Raw genomic sequence first — 23574 nt, forward strand, 5'->3', positions numbered from 1 at the left:
GCTCACTTGATGGAACCACCAACATATTAGACCAAATTTCTAATTGTATTAATGAGGTACAGGAGCACTTTTGGTTTAGGAATAGCCCGGATATAATTCAGAAAAGCATAGGATCTTCAAATAGAGATTTGAAAATATCCAAAAGTGACAACCAAGATAACTCAGGACGCCAGATACGACTGGTGGCGCTTGAGAAATTTCACTCTGAGCTATTGCAATGTTCATTGCCCCATGGAAATTCCTTCATGGATCACCTGATAAAATGCAGAATGCTTAGTGAAATTTGAATTTTGAATAAACAACACATGCACTATATGGAACATACTTGTCCTAAAAAATTTCTTGTTATTTACATGAAATTTAACTTTCACTGGGTGTTCTGCACTTTGTTGTTGCTAATGTGGTCACTCTACCTTCAGATGTCCATAGGGGTGTCAAGGGTTGAAGGACAGGAAAGCTGAAAACGTGGATTATATTCCAGCATGACTGTCAGCGCAGGTGACTGATGCGGTTTCTGGGAACCTTTCACATCTCTAAGGCTGTAAGACTCTATGTTTGGTTTTCTCAAGGACCTTGCTCTGCCTCAGGGGTGTGCAACTCAACCTGGGCAGCGGCAGCTCAGGAGGTAGTCACTGATTTATCCTCTCGGTTCATTTTCATTTACTTGGAGGTTTTGTCATGAACTTGTATACCTGACCTTCTGTGAAGTGAGGGCAGAATCGAAGGTGGGGATTTCTTGGGGCTGAAGTAATGACTTTAAGGGTGAAATCAGGGGACAGAGGAGGAGGCAAGATGGAAGGAGACTTCAACTCACTTGGACCGCTTGTTTTTCTGTACAGGAGTCAGAGCATTTTCCATGAAGCATGGTAGACTATAAACTCTCTACCTTTTCTTCTCTAAATTTGACTTAGAAGGAGATTGGAATTTAGATACTTCTCTCTCTCTCTTTTTTTTAATGCAACTTCCTTTCCCCTTTACTTTAAAGTCTCCCTAAACTTTAAGCTAAGTTTCAAAGAAAAGCTGGCATTGCACTGTTTTAAAAATCATTTGTTTAATTTATAAACGAGATATCCTAGGATTCAAAATTCTGATTGTAGAATTGATGAATTTATCCCAAACCCATGCAGAATATTATGACAAAGCCAAAGAAACAGCTTATTTTAATGAACATTCACATTAAAATTCTGTCACCGTAAGGGCAGAGCAATGTAAAAACAATTACTTTCATAACAGGTCCTAAGGGTCAGGTAGTTTTGTTTTACAGGAGATTAGAAAGAAAGCACTGCAAATGAAGCTCCTATTTGTTGGATGGGATTTTCTTTCCTACCCAGAACAACAATTTTGAAGGTTCATTTTATAAAGTTGTACGATGGTGAATGCCATTGTTTCCACACAAACACCCCTTTCCCCAGTAAGACCTCAAAGAATAAATATAACCAGCATCACTGTAATACTGACAACGACAATGTATCATCTTTTTGGTACAGAATATGTAATTACTGTATGCCCCAAATTGGGGTATAAATTCTTATTCAAATCTCTATTCTAGCTAATAGCTACTGAAAAGGTATTTGGCATATTAAGCTCATCTTCATTCTCCCTTAACCCTTGATAATTAAAGCAGTGCTGCTTCCTGCCGTCGTGATAGCAATTCAATTGCTCTAGTCAATTCTCTATTTAAGCTAATAGCCACTGAAAAGAGACTTGGCATATTAAATTCATCTTCTTTTCCTTTTAAGAAGAGCTTCACATTAGTCAACATTTGAGAATTGCTGCCTTATCCCATTCTTGCTTTCATAGGACTATTAGCAAGTCTCACATTTAGCATAATTTGTCCTGTTAAGGAGTGATCTCTGCTCAGAGTGCTTGGAGTCAAATGGTGCGTGCCTAGAGATCAACATCCCAGAACACTCTGAGAAAAAGAGCTCTATTTATGAAAGGGTATTTTAGGGCCTCCTGCCCTCCCTGACATCATCTCAAACCAGAGAACAGAAGCTCTTGGCTCCTTCTGTATCTTTCCTGGTTTCTTGTAAGAGCTGATAACTGGAGAGTCTTAGGCCGTCCCTACGCATTACTGAAACAACTCTTTGGAAAGAGAAAAATCAGAACAAAAGTCATCTACAGCAGGCTTTTCCAACTTTAATGTACTTAGGGGATCTCTTACAAATGCAGATTCTGAGCTCTGACCCTCTCAGGTAATGCTGATGGCCCATATAACATACATTGAATAACCTGAATCTAAACAACCAACCGCTTTGTCTTTATGCACGATCATTTTATTATATTTGATTTTCTTAGGATAATACATAGAAAGCTCTCAGTACTGTGTTTGATACAGCACCAGCATTTGATAATTGTTCTTGTTACGGTGAGTTTTTGAGACATGGAGAAGGGTAGAAATGATGGGAAAGAAGATGGGAATTTAGAGATGGACAGGCCTGAATTAAGATCCCAGCTTTGCCATTTATAAACTATTTGACTTGGGCAAGTTTTTTAGCCTTTCTAAGTCTCTCTCTTGTCGAACGTCAAATGGGGAGAAAAATACTACCTCACGGAATTAAGAGGGTGCTATACAGCTCCTAGAGAGACAGGTATTTGATAAATGGCATTTTTCTTCTTTTGTCCCTTTTGGACATAGACTTGGGGCTCAGTCTTAGTTCTGTCACAACATTATTGTGAGTTGCATTATCATCCTTATGAAATGTAGCTCTTTCTCATTATCTTTAAAGTGGGGATAATAATTATGAGGATTAAATTAATTGGTGCATGTAAAAGGTCTTGGCACATGATAGGATCCCAGTCATTACTGGCCTCTCTCTCCCCTCCCTTCCTTCGCTTAGTGATGCAGCTGGCAAGGTCAGCCAAGCTTAGGCACAGTTTTAAGATAAGGGACCTGTGGTTTCAATTTCAATTGACTGGAATCATCTGGAGATCTTGCAAAAGGAAAAAAAAAAAGATTCCCAGCCCTCACCCCAAGAGACTGATTTAATAGGTTCTGGGTTGGGGATCAGATACCGTGCATATTTTTGATGGCTCCCCATGATGTTTTGCATAGGCAGCCACGTTGAGAATCATGGCTCTAGCAGACAGCTAAGCCTTGATTACTATCAGAAGGCTCTTAGCATTCCGCACGTCTGCATGCCACACCTTTTCCACCCCCAGCTCCAGCCTTTCTGATTGTTTCTTCCTACACACTCTGTTCTTGTGCACTCCCATGAGGAGGCTGCAACTTCGCCCCTCCCTTGGCACAGAGGGCTGAGCATTTCCGGAATTCCTCACAACCAGGCAGGGCAGGGGAGCCTGAGCTCGGCATGCCTCCCAGCCCCACCCTTCACTCTGAGACACACAGAAATCCCTTTGGGTTCCTGCCTGAGGAAGAAGAAGACACCCCTCTGGAGAGCTTTGAAGCGTGTGAAGGAGAAACAAACCTATGACATGATGCAGTGCCTACTATGTGGCAAGAACTTTACTTGTATTACGTCTGCTTATCCTTAGCTTTATAAGGTAGTTTTATTGATATCGTCATTCTCATTTTATAGAAGAAACTGAGGCAAGGTAAAATAACATGCCCCAGGTCAAGCGCACAGTGGTCTTTGTATTAAAGTAGTCTGATTCTAGAATCTGGGCTCTTAAAAGCATGATGCCTAGGCGCACTCAGATTAATCGAAGGAGAATCTCTAGAGATTGGGTCCCACACATTGGTAGCTCTTTCATGAGCCTTCAAGCCAGACATGAGACCTGGACCACACTTTGCTCTTATGTCTCAGGCTGACCTGGAACCTAAGTCTACAGATTTTCTTTTTATTCCTGTTCTCTTCTTCCCCTCATCTGTTGGTGATTTAAACATTTTTTTGTTTGTTTTAATGCTTGTTAGAGATCCTTGGTCTGATTGGCATTCTTTTCTTTTCTTTTTATTTTGAGACGGAGTCTCACCCTGTCACCCAGGCTAGAGTGCAATGGCACGATCTCGGCTCACTGCAACCTCTGCCTCCTGGGTTCAAACGATTCTCCTGCCTCAGCCTCCCCAGTAGCTGGGATTACACGTACCCGCCACTATGCCCAGCTAATTTTTTGTTGTTGTTATTGTTGTATTTTTAGTAGAGACGGGGTTTCACTGTGTTGGCCAGGCTAGTCTCTAACTCCTGACCTTGTGATCTGTCCGTCTCCGCCTCCCAAAGTGCTGGAATTACAGGCATGAGCCACTGTGCCCGGTCCTGACTGGCATTCCTAAGAAGGTTGTGATAAACTGAATAATGACCTTCAGAGGTGTCCATATTTTATTTTCTGGAAACAGAATATTACCTTACATAGTCAGAAGGATTTCACAGACATGATTAAAGTTCAAGATTTGGGGCTGGGGAAATTACCCTGGATTATTCATGTAGGCCCAATGTAATCACAAGGGTCTCATAAGGAGGGAGGCAGGAGGATTGGACTCAGAAGAAGGAGAAGTGGTGACAGGAGAAGGAGGTCAGAGTCAGTGAGAGAGATTTGAAGATGCCGTACGCTGGCCTTGAAGATGGAGGAAAAGGCCGGGAAGCCAGGAACGCCGGAGTCATCTAGAGGCTGGAAAAGGCAAGGAAAGGGACTCTCCCCTGCGGCCGCTAGAGGGAACGTGGTTCTGCCAGCACCTTGATTCCCACTCTGTGAGACCCATTTCAGACTTCTGGAAGAGAATATACTTGAGTCGTAATTAGTGGTGATTTGTTAGACCAGCAAATTAAACGAGAGGTATTTGGTGCTTTGGAAAGGACACTGCCTTCCAGTACCCCAGAGAACTGGATTCCTTTTCTGAGCTCTGCCATTCACTGGCTGTGAATAATTCTGGCAGGCCACCAGATGTCTTCAAGATAAGCTGTTTCTTCTGGGAATTAGAGCCAATGAAACTGGATGTCCCTGAGGGCAGGACTGGGCTGATAACCTGACACACCTCACAGATGCACTCCCGGCCATAGCCTTGATTCTCCTGCCCAGCTCAGCTCTGCACTTCCCAATTGGAACCGCTGCCCCTGCTCCCTCAAACTGAGCCCAAGCTCTCTATCACATTGCCCTTGGTGATTTTATCACTTGCTGAAATTATCTTGTGCGTTAACTTCTCGTAGGCACTCTCTGGCTCTATTTTTGTTTGTTTGTTTGAGATGGAGTCTCGCTCTGTCTCCCAGGCTGGAGTGCAGTGGTGCGATCTGGGCTCACTGCAACATCTGCTTCCCGTGTTCAAAGGATTCTCCTGCCTCAGCCTCCTGAGTAGCTGGGATTACAGTATGTGCCACCATGCCTGGATAATTTTTGCATTTTTAGTAGAGACGGAGTTTCATCACGTTGGCCAGGCTGGCCTTGAATGACTGGGCCTATTTTTAAATAAATTAATTAAAAATAAACAATGAACTATAAATTTCCCAATAGGAAGGGACTGAGAGATCAGAGTTATTCTGTTGGCTTTTCCTCCTCTACTCCAGTCAATATTGCACAATATTTTGATATCACCTCATTGGCTTCAGACTCTGCTTATGTGATTTATTTGTTTTTCCCAAACTTCTCCCTGCCCTACTCCTAGTATTTGAAGGTGGACATGGGGCATTATGTCGAATTGGCCAGCTCTTTCAAAAAGGGGAGATATTCCAGACCTGTGTATGAATGTACCTAGTGCAAATATAATTGGTAGTGATGACATCCGATCATAAGTCCTTGGCCTCATGTATGCATATTTAATACTGAGTTTCTTTATCCGTGGTAGTGATATTAAACTGCAAACTTGTATGATTTTCATGTGAAAGTTTTCTCATGGGAATTGTGCAAACTTCGTTTTTTCCAAATGACGTTCTGTTTGTTCTATTAGTTGCTGTACCTTATCTTTTGAAAAAAGTGCATATGATCTTGGTTGTATTTACTTGGATAAAATAGTTAACAGCTAAGTTTGTTATATTCCTTTTTCCTAAGAGAAAAGAGGAAAAAAAAGTCTTGATGTTAAGGGGATTTCGCCAAGGGTCTGCTAAAGCAATGTTTCTTAACTGGTGTAGAGTGTGAATTTGACCCCCAGGGGACATTTATCAATATCCATAGATATTTTTGCTTGTCACACCTGAGGGGAAGGTACTGCCAGCATCTCGCAGGTAGAAGCCACTGATGCTACTAAACATCTTACAATGCACAGAACCCTTCACCCTGCCCCTGCACCAAAGAAAGAAAGAATTATCTGATCTTAGATTTCAATAGTGCCATTGTTGAGAAATTCTGTCCTGGATCAGTGTTTCTCAAACTTTAATGTGCATATGAGTCACTTGGGGATCTGGTTAAAAAAGATTCTGATTTGAGAGGTCTAGGTGGCAGGTGAGTCTGTATTTCCAATAAGCTCCCACTCGGCACAGACCACCAAGGGTGCAAGGGCCATACTTTGAGTTTCAGCGTCCTAGAATCTTGTTTCTTATCTGTCTTCTTACACTAAAAGATCAGTTCCATAAGAGCAAAGACCTTGTCTATGTCCTGACCCCAGTGGCTAGAACTGAACCTGGTATATCATAGTTGTTTAATAAGTATTTGTTGAAAGCATGAATGGATCCATGGAGGAATTAAGAAATGAATGAATAAGCAGACAGGCAAGAGTACTGCTTATTCCTACACATATCTCTGAAGAACCTTAAAGGCACTTATTCTAAAGAAAACTGAATTTCCTCTCGATAAAGCCAGAAATTTGCCAAAAAGCTTTGCCCAGAGCATGACAGTCTTCCTCAGGTTAAAAATAATCTCCATTTTCTGATGTCTCTCATACTGTCCCTTCCGATGCAGGTCCACTGGAGCGATGGTTGGGCTAATAGTGCGAAAAACCCGAGGCCCAAACCCTGGCCCCACACCTGAGCTCAGGCTGGTGCAATGGTGCAATCTCGGCTCACTGCAACCTCTGCCCCCCAGGTTCAAGTGGTTCACCTGCCTCAACCTCTTGAGTAGCTGGGATTATAGGCACCCACAACCACGCCTGGCTAATTTTTGTATTTTTAGTAGAGATCGGGTTTCACCGTGTTGGCTAGGTTGGTCTCAAACTCCTGACCATCTGCGTCGGCCTCCCAAAGTACTGGGATTACAGGCGTGAGCCACTGCACTCGGCCAGAAGAGCTTTTTAAAGGAAAATCAGGTTAGAATGAATTTCATGGGGTAGCCTCTGAGCAACAGGGAGCTGAGGGGAGGGGAGAACCTGATGCTGGTGTAGTTTGTACGCCTGTGAGCTTTGGAAACTCAGAGATCTATTAGCCCCAGTTGGCAAATCATTTCCTTGTTATTCGGGGCTCTCTGGGCTCCCGTTGATTGCCCTCTGTCTTCCACTTTCCGTGCACAAGGAAATTTAAACAAAGCCCAATTTTGGAGTCGTATCTAGGAGTGACTTTCCTTCCTAAGGTGGACCCGGTGCTCTTGTAGAGAATTTGCTCAGGACTCAAAGTACTCTCTAGTGTCTTTCTGAGAATTGGTGGTGGTGGGCAGAAGACAGAAAGGGGAGTGAAGAGCAGGATGGCAGGAAGAGGAGTAAAGAAGAGGCAGGGAAGGTGAGGCCATGAGAACAGGGCCACAGAGCATCCTCTGTAGATTGGCTCAGGAGATAGCCAAATGTTCACCCAGGTGTCATTGTCACAGAGCTCTTGCCAATAGCAACTCTCTCCTTAGGAGCTGTGATGCAAATGAATGAGTGAGCACTGTTGATTCAGGTGTGGTCACTACATTTGGCTGTACATTGTTTTGTAAACTTGTTGGGCCCACGGGTGCCTGTGACTCTGCCCTGAACCAAAGAGAAACAGGTTTCTCTTCTGGGCTGGGAGCCGGTAGTGGGTTTGGGAGTCCTGTCTTGGAAGCAGCAGTTCATCGACACTGCAGAATGTACTGCATCTTTCCTGGGACCTATAAGGGATTCAGGTTGGCTACAAGGCAAGGTCAACAGAGAGTGCGATTTCTTTGTCACCAGAATATTTTATTAAAGCACTTGGAGGAATTTCCCTTTCTGGATGTCTTTAAATAGAAACTAGATTCTTGTATTATGGGATGGTTTAAGGGCTCTCAGAGGCAGAGAGATACATATCCCTGTCATACGTAGCCTGTCTTTGCTCAAAAATATTCTATCGCTTCTTATGGAATAAAGTTGAAATTTCTGAATCTGGGATTCAAGGTCTTCTATTATCTGGCTCTAAACCACGTTCCTAGGTCTTTCTTTTTAAAAAGATAAACACAAAACGAACAAAAAGCAGCTAACTAGGAATAGACAACTTTCTCAACTTGTTACAGAGTATCTACACAAAACCTACAGCCAACATTACACTTTAATGGTGAGAAACTAGGTGTTCCCCTTAAGACTGGGAGCAAGACATAATGTCCCGTGTCATTACGTCTAGTCACATCATACTGGATGTCTTAGCTAATGCAGTGATATAAGAAAATGGAATAAAAAATATACAGACTGGGAAGGAAGAAAGAAAATTCTGTTCACAGATGACGTAATTGTTCATGTAGAAAATCCCAAAGAATCAGCAGCAACTGCAAAGCCCTTCCTGGAACTAAGTGATTTTATTAAGGTTGTAGGAGACAAGATTCATATATAAAAGTTAACAAAAAGAAATAAAATTTAAAAAAATATGAAAGTTAAATGCTTTCCTACATGCCAACAGGGAACAATTGGAGTTCGAAATTAAAATACAACATCATTTACATTAGCACCAAAAAAAGAAAAGATTTAGATATAAATTTAATTATATGTATATAAGATCTAAATGAGGAGAACCATAAACCTCTTAAGCAAAAAATCAAAGATCTAAATAAATAGAGAAATATTCTATTCTGTTTATGAATAGGATGGCTCAATATTGTTAAGATGTTATTTCTTCCCAACTTGATCTGTAGATTCAATGCAATCCCAGTCAAAATCTCAGCAAGTTACTTTGTGGATGTTAAAGTAATTCTAAAGTTTATATGGACAGTCAAAGGACACAGAATAGGCCAACATGATATTGAAAGAGAAGAACAGAATCATAGTACTGATACTACCTGACCTCAAAACTTATTTTAAAGCTATAGTGATCAAGAAAGTGTGGTGCTGGTGAAAGAAGAGACAAATAGGTCAATAGAACAGAATAGATAGCCCAGAAATTTGCTCACATAATATAATCAGCTGATCTTTGACAAAGGGGGAAAGACAATTCAGTTGTGAAAGAATAGTCTTCTTAATAGATGGAGCTGGAACAACTGTATACCCACTGTATTAGGGTTCTCCAGAGAAACAGAACCAATAGGGTATATGTATATGTATATGTATTTGTATATGTATATGTATATATGTGTGTATGTATATGTATATATGTATATGTACATATGTGCGTATGTATATGTATATATGTGCGTGTGTAATATGTATATGTATATATGTGTGTATGTATATGTTTATATGTGTGTATGTATATGTATATATGTGTGCATTTATATGTATATATGTGCCTATGTATATGTATATATATCTGCATGTGTAACATGTATATGTATATATGTGTGTATGTATATGTATATATGTGTGTATGTATATATGTGTGTATGTATATATATGTTTATATGTGTGTATGTATATATGTATATGTATATATGTGTGTGTATATGTATATATGTGTGTATGTATATGTATATGTTTATATGTGTGTATGTATATGTTTGTATGTGTATATGTATATATGTGTGTATGTATATGTATATATGTGTGTATGTATATATGTGTGTATGTGTATATATATATGTTTATATGTGTGTATGTATATATGTATATGTATATATGTGTGTATGTATATGTATATATGTGTATATGTATATGCTGAGGTTTGAGGGGTATGAATCATCCTGTTACCCATATAGTAAGCATAGTACCCAACAGTAAATTTTTCAACCCTTGCCCCCTCCCTCCCTTCCTCCTCTGGTAGTCCCCAGTGTCTATTATTGGTATCTTTATGCTTAGGTATGACCAATGTTTAGCTCCCATTTATAAGTGACATCATGTGGTATTTGGTTTATTGTTCCTGTGTTAATTTGCCTAGGATAATGGCTTCAGCTGCAATCATGTTGCCTCATCTCACACCAGTCACAGGGGCTACTATTGAAAAATCTAAAAAGAAACAGATGCTGGCAAGGCTTTGTAGAAAAGGGAACACTTGTACACTGTTGGTGGGAATGTAAATTAGTTCAGCTCTTGTGGAAAGCGTTTGGAGATTTCCCAAAGAACTTAGAACTATAATTTGACTCAAACAGAAAATAAACTGTTCTCCAAAAGGACACACGCACTCACGTGTTCATCACAGCACCATTCCAGCAAAGACCTGGAACCAAACGAGGTGCACACTGGATTGGATAAAGAAATTGTGGTACATATACATCAGGGAATATTATGCAACCATAAAAAGGAATGAAAATTATGTTCTTTGCAGCAGCATGGTTGCAGCTGAAGCCATTATCCTAGGTGAATCAACACAGGAACAATAAAGCAAATACCACATGTTGTCACTTATAAGTGGGAGTAAAACATTGGTTATACATGGGCATAAAGACACCAGTAATAGGTACTGGGGACTACTTGAGGAGGAAGCCGGGGGACAAGGGTTGAAAAACTTACTGTTCGGTGCTTAGTACATGGGTGATGGAATCATTCATACCCCAAACCTCAGCATGATGCAATATACCCAGGTAACAAACCTCCACATGTATCCACTGAACCATGTATCCACTAAAATAAACATGGAAAAATAAAAACAGTACATATGTTTCATCAAAGTTTACCAGTATTTTGCAGTTTGCATTTCTCACTCAATCTAATGCCTTCAAAATTCATTCCTGTTTATAAATATAGAGCTACTTCATTTATTCAAAAATCTTTTACTGATAGTATTATATTCTATTGTATATATATTACATCATATTATTTATTCATTTCTCTATTGATGGATGTTCAGATTATTTCCAATTTTATGTTACTACAACCAATTCAATAATGAACTTGTTTTGACATATACAAGAGAGCGTGTATAGGAATTTTGGGGGAGTACATACTACACATTGAATTGCCAGATTGTGTCATAGGTGCATTTTCAATTGTCCTAGCTACTGCCAAATTCTTGGCAAAGTGTAATAGTAATGTCAGTTTTCACTTTTAGTAGTGTATGAGAGTGTTCTTGTTTCCTCATGCCCTCACCAACACTTGATATAATAGATTTTTAAAATTTTGCTATAAAAAAGACAAAAAACCTGTTTTTAATTTGGTTTTCTTTGCTTTCTAGTGAATCTAGGATCTTTTCATATGATTATTGGACATTAGGGTTTTGCCTTGTGTTGAATTGTCTATTCTTATTTTTTATACCCATGGGGGAGCAGTTTTTCTTTTTCAAATTGATTCCCAATTAAAAAATTACATTCCCTAGAACTTGTTCTTTGTCGTTTACATTTATTTCGCGTTTTCTCTGTCTGTCATGTAGTTTAAAACTTTATTTATGGTACCACTGTGGGAGAGGTATAGGCCCAAGGATGGATATGAATCCCAGTACTGTTAGCTATCACCAGCATGACCGTGGATATCTTAGTCAATCTCTAACTGCATCTCAGTTTCTTCATCTGTAAAATGAGGGTGATAGTAGTACCTATTTCAGAGATTTGTTGTGAAGATTAAAAGAGTTAAGATGAAGAGCACTTACATGAATGAAAAGAGGCACACAGAAAGCAGTCAGTAACTGTTAGCTAATACTTGGACAGTATTAGCTGTATTGGACAGAAGTTTTAAGTGTTTTCTTTTGCTGTTGTACAAGGTAGATTTGACATTTTTTTTGCATTTGCACATGATAAAAATTTGATTTCATCTCACATACAATAAGATATGCAGGGATGGAGTGGTGGACCCACAGTCCTTGGGAATGAGCCTCATTCAGGTGCGCTGCTCTTATCTCCTAGATATGCGCCTTATCTGCATAATCTGAAATAATTGCCAAAGCATTAACCATCATAACCATGTTCTAGCCTTCAAGAGAAGGAGGGGCAGAAGCGGCATCTCTTCCTCTCTTTTCAATCTACCTTATTGAAGTGTAATTTACATGCGATACAGTTCATGTCTTTTAGGTGTATAATTTGATGAGTTTGGTTGTGTAATTATTGTCACGATCAAAATATAGAATATTTCCATCACCTTGAAATGTTCCCTAATGCCCTTTGCAGTCAATTCTGTTCCCTTTACCCTGAGGCAACCACTGATCAGCTTTCGATTACTGCAGCTTTGTCTATATTCAAATTTCCTATCAGTGGAACTATGCAGTAAGTACCCTTTAGTGTCTCTTTTGTTTCACACGGCATAGTGCTTTTGAGATTAATTCAGGTTTTTGCATGTATCAGTAATTTGTCCCTTTTTACTGGAGAGATGTGTCACAACTTGTTGATTCATTCATTTGTCAATGGGTTATTTCCAGGTTTGGGTTATTATAAATAAAACTACTATGAGCATCCATGTGCAGGTCTTTGTGTGGACATCGTTTTCATTTCTCTTGGGTAAATAACTAGTGTGGAATTGCTGGGTCGAATGGTAAGTGTATGTTTAATGTTATAGAAAGTAATAAGCTTTTCTGTGCGGCTGTTCTAGTTGTGTTTCCACCTGCAGTGTATAAGAGTTCTAGCTAGTCCACATCGATACCAATACTTGGAATTGTCAGTCTTTTAAAATTTAGCCATTCTTGGCTGGGCACAGTGGCCCTTGCCTATAATCCCAGCACTTTGGGAGGCTGAGGCGGGTGAATCACAAGGTGGTCAGAAGATCGAGACCATCCTGGCCAACATGGTGAAACCCCGTTTCTACTAAAAATACAAAAATTAGCTGGGCGTGGTGCCGTGTGCCTATAATCCCAGCTACTTGGGAGGCTGAGGCAGGAGAATTGCTTGAACCAGGGAGTCAGAGGTTGCAGTGAGCCGAGATCGTCCACCGCACTCCAGCCTGCAGGACAGAATGAAACTCCATCTCAGAAAAAAAAAAAAAAAAAAATTATCCATTCTAGTGAGTGTGTATTGGTATTTGTTATTTTAATTAGCATATCCCAAATGACCAATGATATTGAACATCTTTTTATGTTTGCCATTTGTATATAGAAGTTTTAAGTTTTGATGTGGTCAACTTTCTCAGTCATTTTCTTCATTGTTCTGCTTTTTGCGTCTTGTTTTAATTTTTTTTTCTTATCCCAGGGTTATGTCTTCAAATATTTTCTTCTAGAAAGTTTTAAAGTTGGAATTTCATAACCAGGTCTTTAATCCACCTAGAATTTATTTTTGAATCTGATGTGAGTAGGAAATCTAGTTTAATTTTTATGTGTGAATAGAAACTCAGTTCTAATAACATTATTAATTTTTCCATCGATTAGTAATTTATATTGTCATTTCTGTCACTCACTGGCTTCTCATATGTATAGTTTCTAGCTGTATTTTTCATTGTCTCCTACCCCAGTGACTACAATGTCTCCTGTATGTTTCTTCCAATGTGAGTTTATTCATGCTGCTCCTTGTGTCTAGAGTGACTCCTTTTAGTTCCACCTTCCAAAATCCTACTCATTGCTCAAGGTCTAGCTCAAATGACCTTTAAAGTTCTTCTCGAGTCCTGTCGTATGCCTCTCTCCCTGCCTTGAATTAAATGAAGGGGCTCAGCATACCTATAGCATTTTATTCCTTTACTATAAATCTTAGCTCATCTTTTTGGAATCACAGTCACTTCTGTGTCTGTCTTCTTTGTCCTGCCAGACTGTAAGCCCTTCCATGTTTTTGTGGTAGGTAGAATAATGTTCCTACCTGCCCATGTCCTAATTCCTGGAACCTATGAATATATTACCTTACTTAGCAAAGGGACTTTGCATATGTGATTAAATTAATAACATCTAGTGAAGAGATTATCCTGGATTATTCTGGCAGAATCAGTCTAATTACATGAGTTCTTAAAGTTGGAACCTTTACCAGCTAAACTCAGAGTCAGGGGAATCCAAGGTTGGGAAGTGGTCAGAGATGGAATGTTATTGGCTTTGAAAATGGAGGGACGGAACTATGAGCCAAGGAATGGAGGTGGCCTCTAGGAGCTGGAAAAGGGAAAGACGTGTTCTCCCTTATAGCTTCCTCAATGGGAAATAGCAGCAACTTTGATGGCACCTTGATTTTAGTGACAGGCATGTAGGGGCAGCTTTGATGACATCTTGATAGCCCAGTGAGATCTGTGTTGAATTTCTGACCTATGGAAATGTAATATAATAAATGTGTGTTGTTTTAATGTACTAATTTTGTAGTAATTTATTACAGCAGCAATAGAAAGCTGATATATTTGCTCACCCCAGAGTCCTCTGTAAGGAAGTAGGTCTTTGGATACAAAGTGATTAATCATTGTTTACCTACTTGAATTGTGAAGGAACATGCAGCAATTGGAACTTCAGATTGACAACTTCGCGTTCTTACCACATCACTAATAATCAGTCTGATGCTTATTGTTAGCATCTAGACCTTTGTCAATCCATGACAAGGCCCAGCTTTTCTTGTTGTTAGCAGTCCTGTGCCCTCTGACTGACTACAGTGGTGGTAAATAAATGCTCTTGGCTCTGTGCAAAGCTCTACCTCCTTAACACGTGCTGGCAGCTCAGTGCTAGAAAGGAACAGAAGGGGATGCCTTTTCTCTATGGTATTTAACCTACTTAAAGGTATTTGACTGAGACCCTTTGATGGGGCCACTGAAAAATCTTTTCTAGTCTTTATTTTTATCTGTGGGAGCAGCATAGGATTTGGAGTCAGACATACGAGGACTTTGAAATCCTGGCTCTGGTCTTTCCTGGCTCTGTGACACAGAGAAGGTCACTAAATACCTTGGATCCTTGGTTTTCTTTTATCTATGGCAGAGATAATAATACAGTTGCCCCTTGAACAATGCAGGGGTTAGGGGTCCTGACTACCCCTTGCACTAAAAAATCCAAGTATAGATTTCAACTTTCCCAAACTTGACTGGAAGACTTTTATAAACAGTCAATTAATATATATTTCATATGTTATGAAATGTAGCTTCATTATATATGTCTTTCTTTTCTCTCTTTCTCTCTTTCTTTTTTTCTACTTCTTTTGACAGAGTCTCGCTCTGTCACCCAGGCTGGAGTGCAATGGTGTGATCTTGGCTCACTGCAACCTCTGCCTCTCCGGTTCAAGCAATTCTCCTGCCTCAGCCCCATGATTAGCTGGGATTACAGGTGCATGCCACCACACCCAGCTAATTTTTGTATTTTTAGTAGAGATGGGATTTCACCACGTTGGTCAGGCTGGTCTCGAGCTTCTGACCTTGTGATCTGCCCGCCTTGGCCTCCCAAAGTGCTGGGATTATAGGCGTGAGCCACCGCGCCCGGCCTTTGTACTGTATTCTTACAATAAAGTAAGGTAGAGAAAAGAAAATGTTATGAAGAGATCATAAGGAAGGTAAAATATATTTACTATATATATTTTACATTAAGTGGAAGTGGATCATCATAAAGGCCTTCATTCTCGTCATCTTTATGTGGAATAGGCTGAGGAGGAGGAGGAAAAGAAGGGGTTAATCTTTCTTGCTGTCTCAGGGGTGGCAGAGGCAGAGGAAGACTCATGTATAAGTAAACCAACCCAGTTCAAGCCCATATTGTTCATGGGTCAACTGTATTCCCTTGAGTTGTCTTAATGATGAAATAAACAGATGTATGTATATAAAGTTATTAGCATACAATAGGTGTTCAATGAATGCCTTCTCATCTCAGGTGCATCACTACTGACAAACAGTCCAGACTTCTATTTACTCTGAAGAGTTGGTTATAAGAAGGTGATGCCATATGACATTTGTTCTTAATTTTTGTTTTTAGTTTTTATTTTTAAAGACATAAGTTTTTGGACTGCCTCACCCTTTCTTATATTTTCAAGTTTAGGGTTCTTGTCATTTTAGATGTTTGGTTAAGAAGAGCTGATGTGCTGGTGATCAGCTTGTCTCTACCTTGTCGCAAGGACAGAGGGCTTTCTGTATCCTGGGTTCTTGCCCTAGTGTACCAGAAGAATCGGATCACACCTGGGCTTGGAGAATGAGTGCAAGGTTTTGTTGAGTGGAGGTAGCTCTCACCAGAGTGGGGAAGCCAGAAAAGGGATGGAGTGGGAAGAATTTCCTCTGGGGTCAGGCTGCTCAGCTGATGTTTGGTTAAGAAGAGCTGATAGTTTGAGTTATTTAAACGTTGAGAGGGGTTGATAGCGGAAACAACAGGCAGAGGTAGAGAAGAGATCAAAATAAGATAAAATAAATAAGGTAATAGCACTCTAGAGTGGTGATTTTCCTCTGACAGAGCTTTGCCGTCATTCTGGTCTCAGGAGCAGCTGCTGAGTCACTCATCTCTGCCCACATGCTAAGCCTATCATGAGTGAGCGCATCCAGCCTTATAACACTGACAAGAGACAAATGGCCTCTGGGATATGGAGAAGGGGAAGTCAGATTGAAATCTCAGTATCTTGATGCTACTCTGTTTCCACATACTCATTCAAATAGCATTCCTGAGTCTTGGCACTATCATCTGCAAAAAGAAGAGACACTCATCCTCTTGTTTGGAAGGCTGAGCTGGCTGGGCTGAGAGTGAATGGGAAGCCCTCTTGCAGACCAGAACTCTCACTTCTTTCTTGATTTCACTTAACTGCTCTCCACTGTTGAGAAGCTTCCCTTCCATTGTTCCCTGGTCACCGCAGGCTCCTCCTCTACAACACTGCTTTTAGAATGACCTCCTCCACCAGCCACCTTCTTAGACAAAGTCCTCTCCCGGCTTAGGCATGCCAGTCTTCTTAACAACTCTCATAGAACTTGCAATTAGTTTGTTTCTTAGGGACATATTTTAGCATTCCTGCCTTTTGTGGTTTCTTCAATCTACTATAAGCTTTCTGTTGTGAGCAGGGGCTGTGTCTATTCTGCACTGGGTACCTCAAGTGCCTGAAGTGTCCCTGTTCAAATCCGGCGATGATTAGCGGAGCATCCCAAATGCTTTGAGCTGCGTTGTTGACCTACAGCACTTTTATTTCATCATTTTTCCTATTCCTATAACTTCAGTTTTGGCCATGACTTCAACCCTATGGCAATCTCTTGCTTGAGGCACTGCATGTTAGAAAATGGGTTATCTTCTTCCAGGCTCAGTGGCTCACACCTATGATTCCAGCAGTTTGGGAGGCTGAGGTGAGTGGATCACCTGAGGTCAGGAGTTTGAGACCAGACTAGCCAACATGGTGAAACCCTATCTCTACTAAAAATACAAAAATTAGCTAGGGATAGTGGCATGCATCCAGCTACTTGGGAGGCTGAGGCAGGAGAATCACTTCAACCCAGGAGGTGGAGGTTGCAGTGAGCTGAGATTTCCCCACTGCACTCCAGCCTGCGTAACAGAGTGAGATCGTCTCAAAAAAACAAAACAAAACAACCCAAATGAAAATGGGTTATCTTCTTGGGACTTACAGACCATGATCTATTATGTTATTGCTGCTCTAACCATTCCCTTTGTCTTCTGTTTGTCTTCATGGTCTGGAAGAAGGGTAATATCCTTCACTGGCCTTAGTTCTCAGAACAGGTGGGACATGACTGAGGCTAGTGGCCTAGTAGGCAGATGACAAGGTGAGTCACATCTGGAGCTGCACTCTGACACAGTGTTTGGACAGAGAGGCAGCAGGAGGTTCCAAAGGGCGTGTTCTCTGGGTTGAAATGCATCGTGACATGGTCTGAAGGTTTATCTGCTCATGCTAGAAACATAGGAGCACATTAGTTTAATCTCAAAGGAGGAAGAGTAGGCAGTTTTAGATTTAGGGCCACTCAGCGTCTGCTTTTCCCTATTGAGTCTGGAGCCATTATAAATTCCTGAGAGAAGAGAATTGAGTTGGGCTTGGCCCTTGAGGAAAGTGTGAAGGTAAGGCTAATTTAACTAAGAAGACTCAAGGCTCATTCAAAGGAAATGAAATTTGGGGGAGAAAGTGCTGGTACAGAATGATGGAGAATGAAATTTTAAAGCTACGTATTTTTGTTTCCACATTGCTTTGAGTATTAAGGCAAATAGAGCAAAGCTCAATGAATGTTCCTATTTGTTTAGTGTATTGGAATTTACAGATGTATCTTGAAATATGAGTCGCTAATGAAAACTTAGGAATACTTTATTTTGGTTGTGGCGCAAGATGAAATTTTAAGTTTTTTTCTCATATGGTATTCATTTTACATTGAAATTAGCCGTTTGTTGGGATTCCACCAAGCAAACCATTGCATCTTTTTTCTGGGTTATTTTGAGTTGTCTTATTTTTCTGCATATAGACCTGGTCTGTGGTTTGCGTGGCTGTTAACACCTGGGAATTAACACCTAGCACCTGAGTTAGATTTTGGGATCTGCCCAATATTATCTCTTAAGGGCTAGAGCTTTAAAATATTTCCCTTTTGCATGGTGAGTGAGTCTTTGTGTATGCCAGGAGGTGGTCAGCAAAAAGTAGTGTAATGGGGATACCAGGGGGGGGTTTCTTGTTTTCAGGCCAGAGGGTAATGCTTGGTATCATTAGAAGCGAGGGCTTCTTTGGATGGGAAAGTAGGAAGAATTTTTAGGATGAATCACACTGGAAGCCAATGATGAAATCTTGCAGTCCGTCTTTTTGGGCCTGGGTGAACTGCTTTTCTTAGGAGGCTGTAAGTGGCAGGATCAGGGAGGAGGGTCTGGAGGAAGAACCTTAATGTTTCCTGCCCTGGCATTTTCCTTGGGGTTTCTGCTGGCTGCCTGCATGTTCTCTTTTGTGGGCGAGGAAAGCCCAGTGCTCTCCTTCAAAGGAGAATATCTGCTCTTTGTGTTTAAATCTGATCAAACTCTATGCTACTGTACTTGGCTTTTTACAAGGAATAAATTGTATCTGAAGGCAACAGTAAAGCAGGGAACAAAAGATAGATTTATGGATAATGGCTTCTAGGAGATGAGAGTGAAATGATGTTTGAGGATGTGGGCAATTTTTTCTTTCAAAAGAAAGTGAAATCAGATGAATGCCATTTTTATTGCCAGGAATAACCGCATCTGTTGGGGTCCTTAGCCATGCAAATATAACAACCCTTATACTTTGACTTCATTTTGTTTGGATCTTTAAACTGAAAGATTGGCGCCATCAGATTGTTTCAGATTAAAAGGCTGAAGACACAGGAGTTGTATAACTGAGGTAGGAAGGAGGACTCCTTTCTTTCTCCACTCTGATCAGCTCATATCCTTCTTCACAGACCTTCCGGTCTCCCCATTGCCTCCTTATTACGTCCTGATGGGTGTGCTCAGATATATCGTTCCTCTCAGCTTTGGGGGCAGCAGGAGCTTTTTAGCTGTTCATAGGGCATGTCACGAAGGCTATTTGACCTGGAGCCGTACATTCAGGGAAGGCCTGGATTTTAAAATTTCATCTGATCTATTGCTTGTATGTTAAAAGTATTTATTGGGTAATTCTAAGTACTTAAAAGCAATACAAATTGTTAGGACTCTGTTTTGGCATTTTCTTTCTTTTTTAATATACCTGGGTCTTCTCCATGTTTTTTAGACTCCTAAGTCTTATCCATTTTTTTTAGACTCCTAAGTCTAAAAAAAAAAAAAAAAAAAAAATGGAGGAGACCCAGGCACCTAACCTTTGAAGGGCCCCCATAGTCAGCTGCGCAGGCTTTCATAATATGGTAATGGTCATAGAGGCTATTGAGGAGGAGAGACCTTCAATAACTAATCACGCAAAGAAGTCACTAATATGAGGACTGGGTGCTTGAAAGGGTGTAATAGGGACCCTCCCCTATTTGGGCCATCGGGAAGGATTTCTCCAAACAGGTGAAATGGAAGGGGCTGCTTCCCTTTCTCCTAGTGATGTTAGGAAGCAGAGGCAATAAATCTCAATAACCAATTGGTTTTTAAGGGAAGAGCCAACTCTAGGGTAATGTTCATATTTTGGGTTTGGGCAAAGGGGGGAATGGCAGTGTTGTCAACCAAACTAGGTGACCAGGGATTATTTCAGGGCAATGAAAATTATTTTCTGGCAGTGGGTGGGTTGATAATTAGTTCAGTTTTGGGGTATGTTGAATGTGAGTGGCCTTTGAGACGTCAGAGTTGAGATGTTCTGCAAATATGTGATCTTGTGTTATAAGAGCTTAGTAAGTCCCTGTAAATTTAGACCTCATAGTATGTAAGGCACTATCCAGGTCCAGTGGGGAATAGAGAGAAGAATGAATAGATGACCTCTGCTTTCAAGGAGTTTATTGTCTAATTGCAGTCAAGGAGTTCAATAACCACAGATTATCCCAGCAACCCTTTAAGACAATAGCAAGAGAAATGTCATGGTTATTACACCAATGATTGCCAAATGAATTGTATCAATGTTTCTTGTTTTTCTATATCCAGCTTAGTATCTAAGTAAAATTGTTCACCGAGTTTTACTTTTGTTTTACTCTGGCCATTAGAGGTAGGTTGAGGATAGCATGAACTTATTTAATGGTACTGTGAGTTATTTGCTTTAAAGTAATTCATTTTAATTTTATGATGTAGGTACTGTTGTTTGTCCCATTTTACAGCAGAGAAGAGTGTGGCACTGAGGGGTTAAGTAACTCGCCCAAAGTGAGGTAACCAGCAAATTAGAAAGTCTGTATCCAGACTTAGATAATCCAAATTCAAAGCCCCTTCCCCTAATTTTTTAATCCATTTTTTATACTAAATATATCCCCTATCATTTATTTGAAAACCTTATTTTCAGTGGCTATATAATTTAACATTCCCCTGGTGCCTGTATTTCCATTTATATTTTCAAGATAAATCCCTGAAAGTGGGCCTCCTGTACTATGAAATATAAAATGTTTGACTTATTAAACTCAATACAACTCATTTTCAGAAAAGTTCAAAAAATTTACAGTCTGCATATGCTTTTCAATTCCATGTAGAAGTTTTCTCAATCCTATGGGATTGCCTAAACCAAAACAGAACTCAGCAACAGTGTGATAAAGGTTAGGATGATAAATCAAAGACTGCTAGGGCAGGAAAGAACTCTAGGTTTCATCCAGGCCTGCCTCCTTTTATTAATTAAGAACTAAGGCTTAGAAAGGTTAAGAAACATGACCCAACCATGCCATTACAGGCAGAGTTAGGACAAGGACCTGCCTTTAGCACTATGTGATATATTGAGCCTGAGACTCTTGGATCATTTAGACGATTCAAGATCTCCACTGGAGATATAGGAGACTTTTATTGTTTGGATCACCTTCCAAGTTTCCCCCTGAGTTTCACAGTTGTATCAGAGGGATGAAAGTAACCCAAAGGGGTCTGTCCTGAACTGAGAGGCCCATTATCACCCACGGAAATAAAGAAGTCTGCCGGGCCAGGGGAAATCCTGAAATCTCTTTTCATGAGTTCTCTTGGACCTGGTCTAGTATCAGATACACAAGCGTGATTCTGGACTCTCTTTTCATTATTCTGTTGATGGTATGATATATTTTAACAAAGGGCTACTCATATAAATAAAAATTCACATAATTCAAGACTTTTTTTTTTTTTTTTTGTAGTAGCAGTGACCAAAAATGGAGAATATTTCTGTTTATTAACCAGAGGTGACTCCACCATGTGGCAATAATGTAAACAAAATTTGCAATTTGATTTGGCTTGGTATCTGGCTAGGGGAGGCTAAGGTGTTTTAACAGTAAATCTGAAATTTCCATTGCCTTAGCACAATAAAGGATTGTTTCTTATGAAATCTGAAGGTGGCTGGTTGATCACCTTCCGGGTTGCAGTTATACCACACCAACGCAGGAGAAGCGAGAGATAAAGGAGTCATGTAGACTGCTAAATGACCCAGCTTGGAAAGTAACATGTGCTGGATCAGCTCACAGTGTATTAGCCAGAACTAAAACATGCGTCCAATCTAACTGGAGGGAAACACTGAGAAAGAGTGGGGAGCAGCACACAGATATTTGATGAACACGGATTGTTTCTTCCATATACTTGATGCTTGATGTTTCGAAATTATCAACCTAAAAAATGTACAGGCAATTTCACATCATTTCAAGTTTTAAACATAAAGATAAAACTTTCATATTACTTTCCTTCAGATAGACTTGAAGGGCCACTGTGTGGTGAAGTATATACTATGATGTAAAGAAATCCTTTTGATTTCTGTGTTAAAAATACTGGAACTTTTGCTTAATATTTGTGAGATTTGGGCAAGTAGTCTAACTTCTCTAAATGAGTATCCCTAAAGAAAAAGGGATAACAATCCTTAATTCATGGGTACGTTGCATAAATAAGATTGAAGACTGAAGATAAAACACATGACACAGAGCAGAGTATATGGTAAGTATTCAACAAATGTGAATTTTTATTTTGTTTTTATTGGTATTATTGATATTGTAGTGATATTATTACTATGCACAGTAATGTGGAATCCTCAGAATCATCTTCAGTGATGTATCCATAATAATCAGAAGATAGTGTACTTTATGGAAACAAGTGATATTTTGTCCAGATTATGGTAATGAAATGTCTTTTATTTTTCTGTGTTCTTATATTGTAGATCATGGGGAATTTTAGAGGTCATGCTCTCCCTGGAACCTTCTTTTTTATTATGGGTCTTTGGTGGTGTACAAAGAGTATTCTGAAGTATGTCTGCAGAAAGCAAAAGCGAACCTGCTACCTTGGTTCCAAAGCATTATTCCATCGATTGGAAATTTTGGAAGGAATTACACTGGTTGGCATGGCTTTAACTGGTGAGTGGACCATTCTGTGTTCTGTTTTTTTACCTTTCAGGTGTTTTCATATGTAAAATATGAAACAATATAAAATCATGAAATTGCTAAAATGAATTTTTATTCAAAAATATCTCAACACATATTCTAATTGTAATTTCTATCTAACATAATTTGTTAGGAAGGTAATAATTTACACTTATACCAAGACCTATTTCTTGATGAATTAGTCACAGTAGTTGCCTAGCCAAATTGAATTACTTTTAAAGAATTGGTTGGAGCCTTCTGAAATCATTTTATATCAATTGTTCTGATCTCTGAAAGAATAAACCCTATCAAAAACCATTTTGCAAATGACATGAAATTAATCAAGTTATTATGGAAAAGGCTCAATAAGAAATCATTGCTGATAGGCTGTAGAAAACCTTAGCCTTCTGCATTCATCTTTTTTTCTTGGTTCCTAAATTGGAGAAAGAGATTAGGCCAAATGACTTCCAAGGCCTTTCCACTGAATCTTCCATAGGAAGATTCTATGAAAATGTTCTGTGTTCTTAAGAATTCCACTCTAGCCTCTCCATTATAAAAGATAAAATTTCCAATTTCCCCATTTTCCCATTAGATTCCCTCATGCTTTATTCATGGCAACAGGTCTTTGCTATGGCATCAAATTACACAGTAACATTTCCAAAGAGAGAAATTTCCTTGCCAAATTCTATAGATTAACAAATAAGGCAGTATCTGTAAGAAAGTTTAACTGTTTTCATACCAGACTAGAGAGTATGCTATATCTATCTGGACTTTCTTTTTTTCTATATATTTCTTTTCTT

General features: G+C 39.7%; 1 protein-coding gene across 8 annotated transcripts in view; it reads left to right on the forward strand.

Moving 5' to 3' along the window:
- TMEM45A (transmembrane protein 45A) overlaps positions 1 to 23574 on the forward strand; it is an 80979-nt gene that overhangs the window by 32141 nt on the left and 25264 nt on the right. For 7 of the 8 annotated variants that reach the window (XM_037730590.1, XM_037730588.1, XM_017506372.2 and 4 more), the window contains one exon: positions 22576 to 22768. In XM_037730590.1, coding sequence (XP_037586518.1) covers positions 22579 to 22768 — 190 coding nt within the window. In that variant the 5' untranslated portion in view covers positions 22576 to 22578. Of the gene's footprint in view, positions 1 to 17780; positions 17940 to 22575; positions 22769 to 23574 lie in introns of those variants that run through there. The other variant, XM_037730591.1, reaches the window with a different exon arrangement.

Source organism: Cebus imitator, unplaced genomic scaffold (assembly GCF_001604975.1).
Source record: "Cebus imitator isolate Cc_AM_T3 unplaced genomic scaffold, Cebus_imitator-1.0 Scaffold354, whole genome shotgun sequence".
In the NCBI taxonomy this organism is placed as follows: Eukaryota; Metazoa; Chordata; class Mammalia; order Primates; family Cebidae; genus Cebus; species Cebus imitator.